At 30.1% G+C, this 18,715-nt stretch overlaps 2 protein-coding genes across 3 annotated transcripts; one reads left to right on the forward strand and one right to left on the reverse strand.

The window, feature by feature from the left end:
* Positions 1–167: 167 nt before the first annotated feature.
* On the reverse strand, positions 168–4,533 carry Bma-sna-2 (Uncharacterized protein; the record flags this gene model as incomplete). The annotated part of the gene is made up of 13 exons (XM_001898675.1): positions 168–260; positions 339–489; positions 743–867; positions 1,029–1,188; positions 1,408–1,534; positions 1,698–1,930; positions 2,176–2,372; positions 2,512–2,740; positions 3,065–3,159; positions 3,295–3,503; positions 3,617–3,745; positions 3,876–4,028; positions 4,293–4,533. 13 exons carry the CDS (start codon positions 4,531–4,533, stop codon positions 168–170), a joined length of 2,142 nt encoding a protein of 713 aa, XP_001898710.1.
* A 914-nt stretch (positions 4,534–5,447) lies between these two features.
* Bm5266 (Uncharacterized protein) lies at positions 5,448–8,062 on the forward strand (the record flags this gene model as incomplete). 2 transcript variants are annotated; one of them, XM_043074249.1, is made up of 9 exons in its annotated part: positions 5,448–5,604; positions 5,801–5,863; positions 5,948–6,069; positions 6,297–6,428; positions 6,660–6,914; positions 7,026–7,124; positions 7,310–7,445; positions 7,544–7,726; positions 7,908–8,062. In XM_043074249.1, the coding sequence occupies 9 exons, from the start codon at positions 5,448–5,450 to the stop codon at positions 8,060–8,062; spliced, it is 1,302 nt and encodes a 433-aa protein (XP_042930183.1). The 2 variants fall into 2 exon arrangements, with proteins under 2 accessions (XP_042930183.1, XP_042930184.1); XM_043074250.1 differs by having other exon boundaries at positions 5,536–5,604; positions 5,801–5,858.
* Positions 8,063–18,715: the final 10,653 nt, after the last annotated feature.

Raw genomic sequence — 18,715 nt, forward strand, 5'->3', positions numbered from 1 at the left:
GCTTCATGGAAGTAAATGAATAAGATATTGCAGGTTAGAAAACTATTTTATCTAATCTATAAACAGAATCTTGTCTCGATCGTTAATAACAGGAGGATAGGATAATTCTAAAAGATAATACACAACAGAATATTCCTAATACCATATTAAAAATGTAAAAAATAATGTTATTTTGGTAAATTCTGTGCTGAGAAATTTTGGATAAACAAATTCATCTGGTTTTGCTGAGCTGATGTCATGCCTTGCGGTGATGAAAGTACCTGAAATTGGATAGCACTTTTCTTTTGAAGTTTAATTTTTCGAGAAAATTTCAAATGTACATCTGATTACATCCTTACCTGTCCCAGTACAGATGCAAAAGCATTCTTGTGTGAAGATAAGAGCAATCGACACAGTGTATGTCGATGTTCATAGAGTTGTGCAAACAGTGTCGTGAACTGTGGATTAACAGAATCCATTGCAGCCTGTACGGGATTTAACTGATTGTTCCTGCAAAAAATAAACTGAGAAAATACTAACAACGAAGAATAAAATGTTGAGTGTACAATGTCGTAACGACCTGATGATAAATGAATTATGGAGTAATAGAAAAATTAAACGACAAAACTTCTTTTAAATAAAACAGAGGTAAATAAGATTTTCTAAAAGTCGATTTGAATTTTAAGCTCAAAATTGGTATGAAATGTCACATACGTAAAAAACGAAAAAAGTTGTACGGAAGTTCAGAAAAGAAAAAAATCACTTTTCATGTCTCCGACGCTTTCGTCGACGGTGTCTGGACGTTGCTCCATCATCAATATCCTCATCTGATGATGTCGAAGCTGACGATGATGATGAACTTTCTGATGACATTTCTCCTTCTTCCAACTTAAATAGAATACTGACACTATAATTCTTGTATTTGGCTTTTTATGTCTACTAAAAAATCTAGCATGTTTTCTGAAAAAAAAAAAAGCTCAGAATAAAGCATCAGCAAGAGTAGGAATAACGAATGCATCCATCTAAAACAATAAAAGAAATAAACAAACCTCCCGCCTGATTACAGGAGTTTCTGTCTCTGCCTTAACTTCGCCATCTGGAGCTGATTCTTCATCCTTTTCATTTTGGATTTCTAGCTCTACTTCCTGCGTTTTTTTAATTTTTTCTTCTTTCATTTTCTTCTGCCACGTCTCTTTTTTCCACTGGTTTCTAAAATTACAGTTTTATAAATAAAACGAGAAAATTGAGACATTTTCATTAACTAAAAGATGTGAAGGACATATGATCAGAGAGTTTATGACTTTTGCAAAATCCATCTCCTAAAAATAAAGACGCGAAAAGTAAAACTGTAAAGAAGGATTGAACAGTTAAAAAACATGATATTTACTACCAATTTTCCGCTTGAAATATATTTTCTCTTAAAATAACCTGAACTTTCGCATCTTGGGGTGGATAAATAACTGGGGCCGTTCATAAACTGGAGCTGGGTTCACCGGTTTATTAATATTAGCCCATGATTCAAACGATAGTGGTTGTCCATCAATAGTATAATTCCCTAAAATTCATAATTGTAAACTGAAAAAAGAGGCATCCTTTTTTAGGTTGTGAATCTCAAACTTACTTTATAAAGATAATAGATGAGAATTTAAAAAAAAAAAAAAAAAAAAAAAAAAATGAAACAGATCAGAAAAAAAAAGTATATAGTGTGAGAAAAGAACCGTGTTCATCTTCATCAACATCCAATTCCCCTTCTTCCGTTGCTAGCATGGTCCGAACTTTGGCTAATACTTCGCCGACGCCCATTATTGTTGCTAAAGCGCGTTTCCTTGTCGTACTTATTTTAGAATTTCTTCGTTCAGGAACATCGTAGGGAATGTATGGTGCAGCAGACATCATGTACGATGTGGAACGCTGAACACCTTTTGTATTTTGCACTTCTTTTTTCCATATCCTAAATAAACACACTGAACGTATTTGTGAACAGTATTTTATGTATGATTAATTAAGCATTACTTTACAATCCCAAGTTGTAATGGCATCTTGATTCAGTAAGTAACAATATGCAGCAGGACCACAGAAAGCCGGAAAAAAATTGCCAGTATTGGATATGTGATTTACACCAAAAATTTTAATTGTTTCAATAAAAAAGAACTTTCGAGAGTTATGTAAGAAATATATGCATAATATTTTTATGACCTGATAAGGTTGTCAACATGTTGTCTCATCCAATGTGTTGGAAGAGTTTGCTGATGTCGTTCCAAAACATTCAGTAGAGCAATTTTCAATAAAGAATCAGGAATCCCTCTGTGTAGTTGACTTACTTCATCGCACAATTTCCACAGTTCATTTAATTCATTAAGTTCTGCCCAATTTGTTCGTGTGTCATCAACATACTGAAAATAATAGGTTCAATACTATCCATGAAGAAAGCTAAGATTCTGAGTAATAAACTTTTATTGACAATCTAATCTAACATACGTATTCGATCATTATTTGCCGAAAGAGACGATATAACTAAAAAAGAAAAAGCACCTGTTGTAGGAAACCCGTTACATCTTCTACTGTGATTTCAGGAGCAGGAACAAATGGTACGACAGCAGTTTCTGAAGTAACTGCAACTGCTATCGACGATACTGATGGTGACGGTTGGGAAGAGGATGAAGATGGAGCTGAAGAAGCGCTTACGGGTACAACCCGAGCATTGAGGATTTTATCATTTTCTGTTTTCATGTACGAAATATATTCATCCGCCGTCAACAGTCTGAAACCATCACCCATGATTATGATAGACTTGAGACTCTGAACCGAGATTCTAAACTTCAAATCAAAGACCTTCACTATCTTTCATTTCAGATTTTCAACATATTTCGATTTAAGGTTCAGAGCAACAATTATGTGAAGTTCTTGCTCCGAAACTTGGTTTAAAATATTATCGCTCTTCTTTGGGGACACAGCTCACAATGGCTCAGTTGTTAGTACTGAACAAAAATGTAAAAAAAAAGCAAATAGAAGATTAAGTATATTACGATTCATCAAAAAATAATTATGAAACACAAAACGAATTATATCAATTGACACAGAAAACCTCATGGTAAGCTGACGATCGCCTTCATCAATCTCAAATCCATCTGCCAACTCCATTCGGGCATCGTTCGCTTCTTGCACAGTATGGAACACAATCTGTGAAAATCTACATAATAAAAATGCGTCATTGATGGTTTACAGATACTAAGTATATTTGATCACTTCTAACTTTTAGTCTTGGTGAATTTTCTTCAATTCCCAAAATTTCTATATTTCAATAATACAAGTAACCTCAGCTTGCTTCTCAGATGCAATGAACGGATCGACCTCCAACTGTACTGTTTCAATACATTCGCTGCCGAATATAGATGATAGTACGGTCTGATCAGTAGCTGAAGACAAATGAAGAGCATAGAGTCGTCTCGAAGCATCGGGATCCGAAAGACTTATTTTGAATGGCATAGGTGGTTGTATAGTTCGAGAATTTGGTGTCAGATCATCTAAAATATTACTCAGAGCACTGAAAACAAATAAGTAGAATGATTACGTCAATGGAAAAGTCCTTTACTTTGAATTTCCATAACAAAAATATTTAGACGACTAAAAAACGTACAAAAAGGTTTAGACGCCTGTAACTTCAACGGATTCCCATCAAACGTCATTTTGTGAAACGCAGCGAATGCTAGCTTCGCTTCTTCCGGTGTGTCATAAACAGTACTCAGTCCGCCACATTTAGTACCACCTGCACTAACAATTAAATTTATTGCGTTAATTCATCGATTAACTTTTTAGTGTAAATGTTCTAGACATTTTAAAGCACAGGTTTTTTCAAGAGAATGAAAACTATTGTGAACGTAAAGAAAGCTACAAACCCTTCGTGGTTTTATCAAACCACATATGAAACGACTCGCTTTTTTCAAGCAAATCCCAAAATTTTTCACTTGTCATCCATTTTCCAGGAAAAGTTAATCCAAGAACTCGAAACTTTCGCTTTGAATCATTCGAATCCAAAACTTGTTCATTAGCTAGAAAAAACTGCTTAATAATTCTAGTTCTTTAATAACATCTAGTATTGCCGTGTTTTAGTTCATCAATTAAAGAAGAAAATCTGACCACCATAATAAACAAGAAGCAGCATTCCAAATTTGATAAGTCTGTTTAGTGCAGTGGTCAGTTAAATGCCAGAAATAACTTTCTGCGAGTTTACGAAATTCTATTACACAGTTAGTTATTTTGTTTTTCTTGTTATTCCTATTTAGTAGTATGAAAAGAAAACCATGAGTTCATACATTTGACGCAATTTTCGACATGAATTTGATCGTTTGATTTTGGTTTGGCTGCACAGTTTTCATGTTCAAATTCCTTCCGCATTAACGAGATTGCTGTATCAGAGAGACTACTGCTGGTCTCAATTCCTGGTGTAGAAGGACTGGAAATACTTTCTGCTGCATTTTGCAATTTTGCCAAACAAGCTGTATCGCCGTTAATTTCACCGTTTATTCGAACTTCCAACACTGTGCCATCATCCATATTTGAGTAACCTAAAAAGCAGCTCAAAAATAACGGAATTAATAATATCGAAGGAATAATAAGCCTGTTTGCACAAAACGACTAGGATATTTGACTAAGACTGTCTTTAAGTACGAGTCATATCCTTATTTTCCTTACACAGACTGCTCGTTTTCTCAGCTTGTCACGAATAAGCCAATCCTGCATTATAATTTGGCACATGCTTAAAGATGCAGTAGTAACATGCAAAACCCCTTCTTGATATTCAAAGTTTAGATACAATCATGAGTTGAATTAAAATTTAGTTAATTTAATCATAAACATTTTAACCAACAATTGGGACAAGTGCAATAATGAACAAAATATTGGCTACGTACGAAGGATTTGTTAGTTAGTAGAGATTACAGATGAAGTGTTAATTTCTTCCACCAAATTCCATTTGGATAATTGGGCTCTGAAACAATCACTTTCTAGAATGGATATCAAGAAGTCTGTCATCACGTATACTCATCACTTTATCTTTGAAAATATTACACTAATATTTGTCACTGACTCATTTCTATGCAAAATTTTCTTGTCAAATAATCCAATAATAGCTTTGCCACTACAAATAATCTGCTCTAATCTTCTACAAATCCACTAAAAATAACAGTAACTGTTTACATCATTATCTAAATAAGTTCAAAAAAATGAAATTAAATCAGAATGAAATATTCTTATAAATTTCCCTAATCCAAATATCTTCCCCCTATCTCACAAGCGCTGCTTGGTTTTGCCTAACATTTATGATTTTGCAAAGGTGTTGCATAGCGATCGGAAATTCGCGCAAACGAAGGTATGTAAAGTTCGGACTCGTCCTTTTGTCGTAAAGGATAGAGGGTACGAGATGGTTATCGTTGTATTGCTTGATAACTTACGTTGATGAAGTAACAGAGATGAGTATTACTTTCAGGGTATCGGCGGAGTGTAGAAGCAGAACCACCATAACAAGCCATAGCCGAAGTAACGTTGGCTCAGCTCTTTATGAGCGTGAGTACATCACAACACGACAACATCGTTATCTTCGACGTAATGGCATTATACTACACAGAGGTGAGTATTCTTATATGTTTTAATATTTCATACCTTTTTTTTAATATATTCACTTTAATGTATATTTCAGATATACTAATAATTAATGTAACATAGATGTATCCACATTACAAGTTATATATGAAAGGATTGCTCATTTCACACACTTTTTTTCTTTTATGATTTCTGATATTTAAATAATCTAAATTAACTTTAGCTATGGATTCGATGCGATGTGATCGTAATTCAACAAACTACGAAGTTTCAGACGATCAGTCAGGTTTAAATGATCAATTAGCATTGGGTGAAGTATGTATGGTTTTGCGTCATGGAAGTTCTAGACGACGACGTGCTGTAATTATAGATAAAAGACCAGCGGAAAGAGGAACGGGGAATGAGTATTATGTACATTATGAAGGGACCGATCGACGTCTTGATGAATGGGCTCAACGTAGTCAGATTCAAAAAATTCTTGTCCAAAGAAATGTAAGTATTTGAAGGAAAACATAGTGAGGATTAAAATCTGTTTACAAAACACATTTAGATATAAATGTGTGCATGTTTCTAGTCGAATTTAAGATAGAACTTTATGACGGAATTTGATGTATCATGTATTGCTGTTATCTTGAACAGAAAACTCAGGCTTTTGACTTGTAAATCTTTTTTTTTTTTAGAAGGTTCAGCAAGCGTAATTGAGAAATTATACATTGCAGACATTAATTGATGATGATCGCAGAAAAATAACAAGAGTGCGGAAGAGGACGCATATCGATATGATCGAATCTCCTAATTCACATTCCAGTATAGACGATGAAAGAACAGCACTGGAGAAAGAACACGAACAGGTTGGTTAGTTATGGTGATAATCTGTTTAGTATACTAAATTAACTTAAGAGATTCTTCTTTTGAAATCCAGAAGTTAAAGATTTTCGTATTTCGTGAGCCACTGCATTCTTCTACACTATATACACAAAATTAAAGAAACTTGAGATAAAATTTTGTCGGATTTTGCTTAGTGATTTGTGCGACGTATTACACTTTTTCCTAGTCATAGGAAATATAATCTTCATATTAAGGTTACTAGAGTGAAGCATATTGAACGCATCAGATACGGGAACTATGAAATCGACACGTGGTATTTTTCGCCTTATCCGGATGATTATGGAAAAACACACAGCCTTTACATATGCCAGTACTGTATGCGATATATGAAGTTTGAACGAAGCTATCGTATTCATCTACATGAATGTCGAAGAAAGGAACCACCAGGCATTGAAATTTACAAAGAAAAATCAATGTCCGTATATGAGGTCCTGGGTAGTAACGACAAGGTAAAGGTCTATCTGTTTTGTTTTTTTTTTACCGTGCTTGTGTCTTTATTTTTGCGTAGCTGCAGTTTTCCTGATTAATTTTATTCATAATTTTTAACTATTCGTTTTTAGGTTTATTGTCAGTGCTTGTGTCTTCTTGCGAAATTGTTTCTGGATCACAAAACGCTTTATTTCGATGTTGAACCTTTCCTATTCTACGTACTCTGTGAGGTTCGGTCAGATTTTATTATTTCTGGTGTTATCTACAATAATGTAGCTTTGAGTTTACATGAATTTACATTGAATCTACAATGATCGTACAGTAGGTGTTTTTTTTTTTTTTTTTTGAATTTTGTAAGATATGGTCGCATGTAGCGTTTGTATGCATTTCATTTTTAAAATCTGTTTTATTGCAGGTCGACAGTCGGGGTGCTCAGATGGTAGGTTATTTTTCGAAGGAGCAAGGTAATCCTGATGGAAATAACCTTGCCTGCATTTGTATACTTCCTCCTTTTCAGCGAAGCGGTTATGGAAAGTTTCTTATCCAGCTGAGTGAGTGCTAAGACATCATTTAATTTTCGAAGAGATTAAGTAGTAGTGCTATTTCCGCGCTTGGAATTCAGATAAAAATGTATTCGGTTTTATTTCAGGCTATGAAATTTCGAAACGAGAAGGCTTAATTGGTTCACCTGAAAAGCCATTAAGCGATTTGGGCAAATTGAGTTACCGGTCTTATTGGTCGTGGGCAGTTCTGGAAGTATTAAGAACCTGTTCAAAAATTTCGATAACAGATTTAAGCCGAAGAACAGCTATTCATGTCAATGACATTATTGGTGAGCGGAGTTCTGAAAGAAGTTATCAACAATATCCAGTTACATCAAACTTAATCCTCTCAATCCTTAGACAATACCAAAAGACACATTGAAGTGGTGATGGCATGTTAGCTGTGGTTATTCAAGCAAATATGAGTTGATCTTTTCTTTAACAGCTTGATTTGATTATAGTACTCTTTAGAAACGCTTCACTCTCTGAAATTGACGCGCTACTGGAAAGGTGACCATGTATTATATGTCACGCAACGATTTCTGTTACACTGCTGGAAAACAGGTGTTGCGAAAAAGCCGCGTCTGTTGTTACGACCTCGACTTTTACGATGGCAACCACGATAGGCATCCTTATAGCGTCCTGTTCACCGCCCAATTTTCATAAATTTGTATATATTGTAATAATGAAGTGTTTTATCAATTTCTTATCATCTCCTTCAACATTCTTTTGTACTGTTTTTTTTTTTTTTTTTTTTCTTTTTGTACTGCAGTCTGGCTGTTTTTGATGTTTTAAACAAAAATATCCAATGCAAACTTATAAGTATAATACTATTGCATGAAAGCAGATAGCGTGTATTCTAAATTTGATCGACAATATATTTCTTTTGATTGGTTGGACTGACCTACAAATCAGCAGGATTCAGAGAAGGTTATGGATATTTGTATAATTTCGGATGGTAGCTTTATAAACAGATTTGTTTCTTTCATGTATGTATTATATTAATGTCATAAACGGAGTTGTTTTTATTATTATGATGAAGCTCCTTTTATGGTGCAACTTTTTTTCTCTCGTCTTACAATAATATAAATATATGCTTCGCTATATGAACGCTTTGTGCGAACTTGCCCTGACTATGAGTTCATATTTTCTAAAGTTTTTGTCAACACAAATTTCATATTATATACACTCAGTGAATTATTCTTGCGTAAATTCAGGACTTATTTATTTTAATATCATGTACTATATATTTCGAATGGTTTTTAGAGATGCTTTAAATATTTTGGTATTCAAAATTCAGGATGCCACATAGATGTTATCTTTTACTCTTCTGTTTCGCTTTGATTCGCTGCTTCGAGCAGTGAAAAAAGAAAAATAATGTTCCTTATTTCATTATTCTCGGATAAACTCTTCATCCGATCAGAATAGAATCGTAGATTTGAAACAGGTAATGTCCAAGCTCTATCACTTAGGATTTATTAGTTTGTTTTAGTCATTTTGTTTCTGAATTATGAATTCAGTGTTAATTGCTTCAAGTGTGCGGAACTGTATTTACTGTGTCGTGCTTTTTTTGAAATAACTTATGGTGACTTGCTACAATACATACTTTCAAGACTTCACATTTTTCAGTAGGTAAAATGTCAAATGTTTTAAGTGGGTATGTGTATTATTTCTTTGGCCAGTGAAATACAAGATATCGTGGGGTATGGTATATGTGGAATTATTAAACATTGCTCATTTGAGATGTGTTTTGATGATTGGACAGTATTGATTATAGTGGTAATGCTGATGGTGTGGAGATGGAGGGTTCTGTTGGACGACCTTGACAATACGTCATCTGACCGATGGTATAGGTGAAAGACCAACCCAAACAACTTACCTGTCTTCATCTTTCTCTTCGTCTATCCATCTGCCAAGCTTCTATCGACAGTACCCGCACAAGGAGTAGGAAAATAGTGCCATCGATACATCTTTCTGATCTTTCCCCCATTTGGTTCATTTCATCTGCAATCAATGAAAGTTTCATCTAACATCTCTTCCCCTACCTTTGCATTGAGAAATTGGTCTCCTCCCTTCTCGTTGACCCCGTAAGTTCATACCTCCGCAACGGATGTTTTTGAATACCTTCAAACAGTTAAACACTAATGCATTCGATTCTTCTGCATTCCATATATTTACCTATTTGTTGGCTGTTCTCATTGAATGCGCCATTTTGTTTGTTTTTTTCTCTTTCCATGAAAGACCTCGTGATGAGAAATATAAATTTGTAAATAACTGAATCAAAATACTGTAAAATTCGAAAAAGGAAAAAGATACTTTCGAATTGTGGGAAATTTCACTGAGGGAAACTGACCCAGGGAAAAGGTTTTTTCGAAAGTGATTCAAGAAATCGGGGGATATAGAGCCTCGGGTGGTAACGGCTTGATCCACTAGGAAAAGATGAATATAAGAAAAGCGCGGGATCGTTTGAGAAAGTTTAGTAATTCATATAGTATAAAAGCTTAAAAATCAATATTACTGGAAATAGTTGTTTAATTCATTTTAGAAAAAGAAAAACTAGAATTTTTTTTTTTGAAGTAAAACTTTAGATGGGAAATTTAGCATTATTTATTTATTGTTCGAGTTCAAATTGAATGAATTAATATTTTGTCATAATCCATGAAAAAATATTAACACTTGAATCAGTTAATTTGATAACCAGATTTCAGTTTTTTCTTTTCTTTTTTAAATTAGTTGTGAAAATTTTAACGAAATAGCTTCAACTATTCTGATTTCTTACATTTGAGCAAGTCAAGCTTATTGATCGTTCACTCATATATCATTCCCTATATAAAATTTTGTTTAAGAATAATGAAGAAGCATTAAGAAGTGGAGGTCATTATATGAAGAAACTATATAGGTTTTATGGTCATTTCACTATTAAATTAAAGATGAATGTACGGGACTGAAGATGAAAAAAAAAAAGGAAAGAAAAGAAAAACAGTTGAATGAAGTGAATAACAAAACTTTGGAAAGGCATATCAAATTTTCTAAATGTGATTATTTTAAAAAGAGAGATGTAGATGGGTGCAGAGGTATGTACGGTTGGGTATGCGCGGGGTATGTTGAAGGGAATCATCTGAAAACGAGTTTTTCTGCATAGCTGAATGAATTCATCAATTTGATCCTCTTCTCCTCCCGATGTAAAGATATGTTTCGTGTCACCTAACATGCCTTATTGCTTTCCTTTCATATTCATATTCATCTTATCTATTACCCTCATTTTAACACTTATTTTAATTACTCAATTTTTTTTCTCTTTTTTTTCTGCCTTTTTTTCTTTAATTTCGTTATAAAACAAAAAAATAAAATGTCATAAAATTGATTGGGGAAAATTCAAACTTAAATATTTGAATGAAAAATAATATTCTATTAAGTTTTTGATAGGACTATTAGCATACTGTTTTTGTAGTTTGTTAATCCTATGATTTTAAATGTTATGATAGATAATGGTAATAACTAATATTTTTACTAATGTTAAATGAATATGACATAAATTAAATTAATTTTCTTTTTTCAATGGATATTTAAGAAGCAAATCAATTAGTTTGCTTTTTTTTTTTTTCTTTTCTCATTCATTTTATAATTTTTGATATATGAAATTGTTATTGTCAACAGCTTAAATTTTTATTTCATTGTCAATATTTATCCATAATGTGTCTTTTATGAGAAAAGTTTTAGGCTGTGATGATAGATGTATTTCTGGAAAAGATATTTCTTTCTAATATTTTTTAATTATCATCGACATTTTATGCACTCATTTCGAAATTTGCTTTAAGATCAAATATTTCTCATTTTAGTTCAAAAGATCTTTTAGCTAATACATAAGAATTGTACGTAATTGATTGATAGGTATCAACTTGTTTTAGAAATATATCATACCAATTTATGATTATACAAATTAGCGAATACATAACATTCTCAAAATCTGTCATAATAAGTAGTAAATGATGTATTGCAGACTGTATACGAAATAAATACTAAATCATATATTTAAATAGTTCACATATTGTTATTATAAATGAAATATAAATGATAACAATATAAAATTTTGTGAATTACAACTAATAAAAATATGAAATACAAATGATAAGGAAATAAAAACCAACAAGCGATTATTCGATGACAAGTATTAATTTTAGCATTCGAAAATAGTTAACAAATAATGACATAATTCTTTCCACTAATATTCAATAATTTCGTTTTTATTACCTTATTCCAATTGATTTGTTCCGAATCTTTCTGTATGACAAGTTTTTCTCGTAATCTGTTAAAATAGATGCAAAGCTATTTTTCATTTATTCCTCACACTTTTTAAAATAGAAATTAAAATCTAAATGAAAGCTATGAAAAGCATGAAGCAAATTATTGATTAAACTAGCTAGAATTGTAGAAGTGAGATATGCAATATCGATAATCTACCAAGTAAAATATTTGTATTATACAAGAAAAAAAAAAAAGAATTATTCATCCAAAATTAAGATAAAGTATGAAATAGCCTGAATAATATCATAAAATGTGAATTTAATATCATATTTCTGTCAGAAATTGATGATTAAAATAAGTCCAGAAAAGTAACCATTCTTCCAACTCCCTCTAACTGATGGGTTGGATTATTTATTTATAGACTTATCGTGTTAGGTTATTCAACAACAGAAGAGAATAAGTAACACTTTTGTCAAAATGATTGGTTCACTAATTTCTCCTTCATTTTTTTTTTCCTTTTGATCTTTTGAAATGATATGCATTGAATTTGATTATCAAGGCAGATGACAGCTAAAATTTTGCTTACCAAATGACTAATCTTTGAAAGAGTCGTGTCATATAGGAATGTTGTTGAAAAAGAGATTTTGTATTTAATTTTTTTATTGGGAAGATAGAGAGAGAGGGAGACAGAAAGAGAAAGCAGGAGAAATAGGTGAACCAATCATTTTAACAGATGAATTACTTATTCTCTCCTGTTGTTGAACAGCTAACAATCGCTTTGTGGAATGAGTAAGCCGTAACGAAAGTCAAATTTCGAAAATGTTTTTCTCTTTTTTTTTCCTGTGCATTTATGTGATTGAAGGAGGATAGTAATTTAAATCTTGATACTTGGAAAGTTTTAGACTAATTTTATAAATCCATATTTTTTCTTTTTGTGCTTGTTTATTGCATCTCATCATTCTTTATACGAAAAATGAAAAAAGTTTTTGGTACTTTTTAAAATTATATTGTATGATTTTCCAATATGAAATAGACCAAACTTATTGTCAGTTAAATTTATTAGAATATATTATTCATTTTCTTAATGCATACTAATAGTCCAAGAAATACTTCATTATACAAGAAAAAAAATATCATTCCATTGAATATACGATGTTTTATCTAAATTAAAATTGCAGTAATGAAAATATCTTTATGCATTAATTCCTTAATCTTACTTTCTTTTTCTTCTTTGTAACTCAACTATTTAAAGTATTATTCATATTGATATATTAAAATTGCTTTTCTTTTTCCAGTTTCTAAATATTTTAATTATCCGTTCAACACTTTTTCTTCCTCTTCTTGAATCTCATGATTTATCAGAATAAAATTACAACTACGAATAAATTAATATTACTTTTTTCAAAGCAAAACTATGACGGAAAAATAAATAAAAAATGAATAAATAGTTGTTGATCTAAACAATGATAAAACACATTTTATACATTATATTATTTGGAAAATGTAACCAAAATTGCGACAACAACATCTTATTCGTTCTATTTCATATTCATTCTTGTTATTATTTAATAATAAACTGAATTCTTGTCCTTTGTGAACTTCATATCAAATGACCATCATTAAGTTCAAATTTTACATAATTATTCCATTTTTAATAGTAAGTAGTTTCATGATATGCATTTTTTAGTTCGATATTTTCAGAGTTTATCTCTATATAAAGTATGAATTTCTCGGTACTATTTAAATTAAATTATTATTTAAACCTAAAATTATATATTATATATTTCAAAAAAAAATGTATCCTTATGTTCTTTATCTTCCAATATATATATATAAAACGGAGATAAATAATTGGAATTGTCAGGAATACTTCGAAAATTTTTTTTTAATGCTCTAATTGTTCACTTTTTTTTCTTTCTTCCTCCCGCTTTCCCTTTCTCTCTTTTGTAATTTTTTTTTAAAAAAAAAGAAAATTTCTTTTTAACAGTCTATGATGGTATAGCATAGGAAATTGTAATCAATGAATGCTTTCATCAAAGCATGTATGTCATTAATGTTACCTTTTATGGTGGCAAACTCATCTTCAGCTAACAAAATGCATCACAATAAGGATTTTTCATTTTGTTATTCATTTAAAAATAGTGAAAAACATCTATTTCAATCACATTGCAACTCCTTTTTTTCTCTTTCCTTTTCTTTTTTCTCCCTCTCTTTCCTCCTCACCTTTTCCTAAAATAATTTTTATTTAATTTATTATATCAAATTTGAAATTTTCATCATCATATTCTTCTTTAATGCATAAAAATATCGATTTGTAATAAAAACTTGGTGACATTGATGAATTTGTTTTTTGAAAAATGTAAATTATTGGATAAAAAGAATGAAGAAAAGACATTAATTACTGATTGAAATGAATGAATGTGAAGGAAGGAATTGTGTAGGGGAATTTTGATACTTTAGATATATTGAAATTTAAAATTTTGATAGTGTCAATAAATTGTGTAACATTCTGGCTGGTATGAATTTGAAATAAGAGGGAAATGTGACATAGAGAGGAAGGTGAAAAGGACTATTAAATTATTATTATTATTATTGTTATTACTATTGTTAGTATAGTTATTATTATTATTAATTACCTACTACTACTACTAGGTTATGTGTTCATAGTTATGTTTACATAATCATTCGCAAATTTTCTCCTGAGAGTTTTTTTTTTCTTTTTAATGAAACAATCAAATGTTTAAAGATTGAAAAAAGACTGTTGGACTAATTATTAGAAAAACGAGAGAGAATTGGGAAAAAATTGTACTCAAAATGAGGATTTATTGTCATGAAGAGTTATTGTTTAAAAAAGTTAAGAATTAAAAGATCTTGAAGTTTTTACTTAAAAGTTAAAGTTAATTAAAAATCGAAAAAAAAACTCATTCATAAAGAAAATCGTTCTTTCTAAAATTTCAATTTAGGAAATAAAATTAATAAAAATTATTCGTTATGTTTATTTAGTTTCTTCATTAAATATGCAAAATGAAACATTTCGAAATTTATTTACTTCATAAAGAAAAGTGGGGAAAAGAGCAAAAATTTGTCTCGAAAATTTCGAAGAGAATGAATATGAAGTGCACGTCATTTATTTTAATTACAATTAAAAGACATCATTTATTCGTAGTAATATACGTTACGCTTAAGACAACAACCTATATATAGATAATGTTTAATTGTTCAGCATTTAATAAGTAAAAGTAACAAAATATTATGATTAATTACTGTTATCTAATCATTATTTCGCTATTATTTATTTACAAAATGAATGAATGAATTATTAAAAGAAAAGTTAGCGCAACACCTGCAAAACCACTGCTTAGCATTTAGCATCATTGATAATATCTTTATCCGTTGTACTCGCTGTTTCAACCTCCTCTTCTTCCTCCTCGTGTCATTTTTCTTACTGCATATCACAGTCCTTACATCTTATCTTGCTGCATCAAATTGGCTTGCATTAATTTGTTTATTTTGTTAGTGAAAGTTACAAATTAGAAAATAATGATTTAACAACTGGTGGAAATGGGTAAATGATAAATTTTTCAACTTTAATGAAATGAAATATTCAAATTTGCTAATAATCGGTCATTCCCAGACGTTTTGTTAACTTAATGGAAATTTTCAACTAATGATTTGATCTTTTCATTTGGATTTTTTCAAAAGCATTTTAAAAACATTTCAATTCCTTTTTGTATATTGCTTTACTATTGTTGTTTCTTCTCGAGAAGCAATACGGACATAAATTTCAAAGGATGTCTTTCTTTCTTTTTTTTCCCCTCCTGGTTGCTAAGTAACACTAACCTTGTCTTAATCGATGAGTATCTGAATAGTCAACATCAAAGTCAAAAAGTTTTCTATCTGCCTCTCTTATTGCTTTTTTTGCAATTATTTAAATATGCTCATCGTATGCCACATTTATACAAAACAAATAATGCCTTTATCGAATTGATGTCGACGACGATTTATATTTTAATAGTGACGCGTGCCGTATTTTGATTTCGAGAATCATTTTACCATATTTTCAAAATTCACTCATTATATTCTCGAGAATTATTCTGCTATTGCTCCAAGTGTTACCAGTTCAGTTTATTTTTTCTTCAAATGATAATATGAAGCTTTTTTCCCTTTTTCTCTCTCCCTTTTTAATTTCCACGTTTTTTTGCTTTTTCATTTGAAATATGAGATTTGTTGAATAGATTTACAGGAAATTTCTCGGTGACAAACACATTATTGACATCTCATAAATACCTACTCATCAATTAGTGGTATTTCATACTGCATCAAAAGTTTTGATCCATAAAATGGACTGATTAAGTTGTAAATTCCTTAAATTAAATTTTCGAAATTTCAAACATCTATTCTCTTAACTGGAGACATTTCAAAATTTTGCACAATTGTTGAATTTATATTATACCATTTTTCTATTCTTTGTTTTATTAGTCAACAAATTGAAAAAGAATTTATACAGCAATTTTTTAAGCATAAATTCAGATATTTCTTCAGTATTTTAAAATAATTTTCAAATTTTTTTACAAGATTTCTTTCACTTCATTAATACTTGCATAAATTACTAGGGAATTATTTAAAAATACTCGCGCTTAAACCAATTAGTTAAATTGAACAATGCTCCAAGTAATCAAAAAAGTTTACGTCGAAATTCTAAGCGAAAACGAATGATTGAGTGTATGGCTATTAATTTTAACCAATTCTCTCTCTCTCTCCCTCCCTCTCTCTCTATTTTGTAAAGATAGCATTGTCCAGGATAAGAGACGATGAATAGAGATCAAAGGAAGAGGAATGCTTTACAGAATTAAAATTACAAAAAAAAAAGGATCTATGTAAATCGCCGAACGTGTGACATCAGTTCGAACGGATTTGTCATTGTTGCGTTTCATAATATTAATGGATTACACACGCACACATACATACGTGTATACATAAATACACACATACAGATACATACATGTATACATAAATACATACAGACATCTATATATAGATGTACAGTTCCTTGTCCTCATGCAACCTCAATTTACCGGGCTAATTTTAGGATATGTCTACTTTGTCACATACCTTCCCTTTGTCCTCCCTTTTCTGATTCCTCCGTTCCCATCCTCTAGTTTTATGTTCAGTTTACTTTTCTCATTAATATTTTCTCCCTTATCTCATATACTTATTTTACTCCTGTTGTCTTATTCTTTCTATAAGAATTAGCAATGTAAAAAATTTTATATAAATGAGAACAAGCATACATTTAAATGTTACATTTTACATTGTAGTTGAATAATTAACTGTAGTAATAAAGAAATAAAGATTTTTTTTTAAAAAAAGAAATCATTATAAATTTAATTGGAATGAAAAGGAAAAAGGAAAAAAATACATGAAAAGATAAGTCTTTTTTTTTCAACTTTATTTTTTTCTTACTTTTCTAAATTCTTTGCAGCATTTAATTTTATTTTAGGAGTGAAAACAGGAAAAAATGATTTATAATTAGTTCTTCGTCCTCATTGCAAAAGTTTCATTTGATTGTTTAGTAATTTTAGTTATATTGTGACAAAATAGCTGCTTGTCTTACTTTTTTTCTCTTTCATTGGTTTGTCTTTTCCTTCATTTTTCTTTCTCTTTTTTCTTAATTAACATTACATAACTGATGTTTTTTTTTAATTTCTTTTTTCCTAAAATTAAATTCGAAATTCCAGCAAATTTTTTGTTGGAATTTCATTAATGTTCTTTTTTTAAAGGCAAAATCAAATTAAGAAAAGTTCTATGAATTTAAACAATTGTAATTTCAATTTATAATGTTCTGTTTTTCATTTTCTCTCTTGTTTTTCTCTTTTTTAATATATTTGTTTATTTGTTTTCCTGTATTTTCAGAATTTTAAAGACTGATACAGTTTTACAATAGCATAAACTAATAGTCATACATAATTCTCCATTATACCATGTATTTTATCTAATATCCGTCACTTATTATTTCTTCCAGAATACAATTAATTGATTGTTCATGATTACAACAACAATTACAAATAAGGAAAATAAAAATTATTTTAAGTTTCCTTATTAAAATGTTCTATAATAATTTCAACAATTTTATTAGTCAAATTAATTGATTATTTATTTCATTTTAAATCGAAAAACGCGAAAAGAAAGGAAAAGAAATATTCATTCGAATTTGTTATGTAACTGACTAAATTTGTCTTTAGAGTTATTACTTTGTTTTCCAGAATTTAATGCAATAAAAAAAAATAAATAAATTGATAATTGTTTGGGAAAAAAGTATTTGAGCGGTAGAGAAGGCTTTAGTAAAAGAGAAAAAGAGAAAAAAAATATGTAATATAGGTCATTTTGTGAATGACACTGTGTGACTTAAATTTAATATGGGCGCAAAAATCAACTGCACACTTCTATCAATGTTGTTGTCAAATTTAGTGTAATTAGTTTTGACATATAGAAAGAATTACAATTATAATTGTTGTTGTTTGCTTATGAATTAGGACAAATTTTGGAGAAAATATTCTTGTTTATTATTTCTTGATTAGGTTAAAGTTTTAGACTTTATTTCAATTTTAAATTGTATAAAATTTTATGATTTTCTTATTTAAATTTAATTTTTACTTACAGTTATTATTATTTTAAATTTCCTACCCTATCAATGTAAAATATTTTAAATCTTAATTAGTTTACCTGTATCTGGTGAAGAAAAATTATTTTATCAGCGTTACTTAAGACTTGTGAAAAAAAAATTGTTGCGTGACTTTTGGTTTGGTGGTGATCTATGATTGAGAAATAAAGAGTCATGTGATCTGTGAATGTTGTGTACCGAATGTTTTATAAGTGACCTAACTTTTTAGGTCCTAAAACTACTGATATTATCGTTAATCATTACTGTACTTTTCTTAAATTTCTATTTATCATTTCTAGAATATTTCAGTAGATAATTTTAAATGAGAAATTACTTTAACAATGCAAAAACCATTAATGTAGATTTGCTATAA

Source organism: Brugia malayi (genome assembly GCF_000002995.4).
Source record: "Brugia malayi strain FR3 genome assembly, contig: Bm_v4_ChrX_scaffold_001, whole genome shotgun sequence".
Taxonomy (NCBI): Eukaryota; Metazoa; Nematoda; class Chromadorea; order Rhabditida; family Onchocercidae; genus Brugia; species Brugia malayi.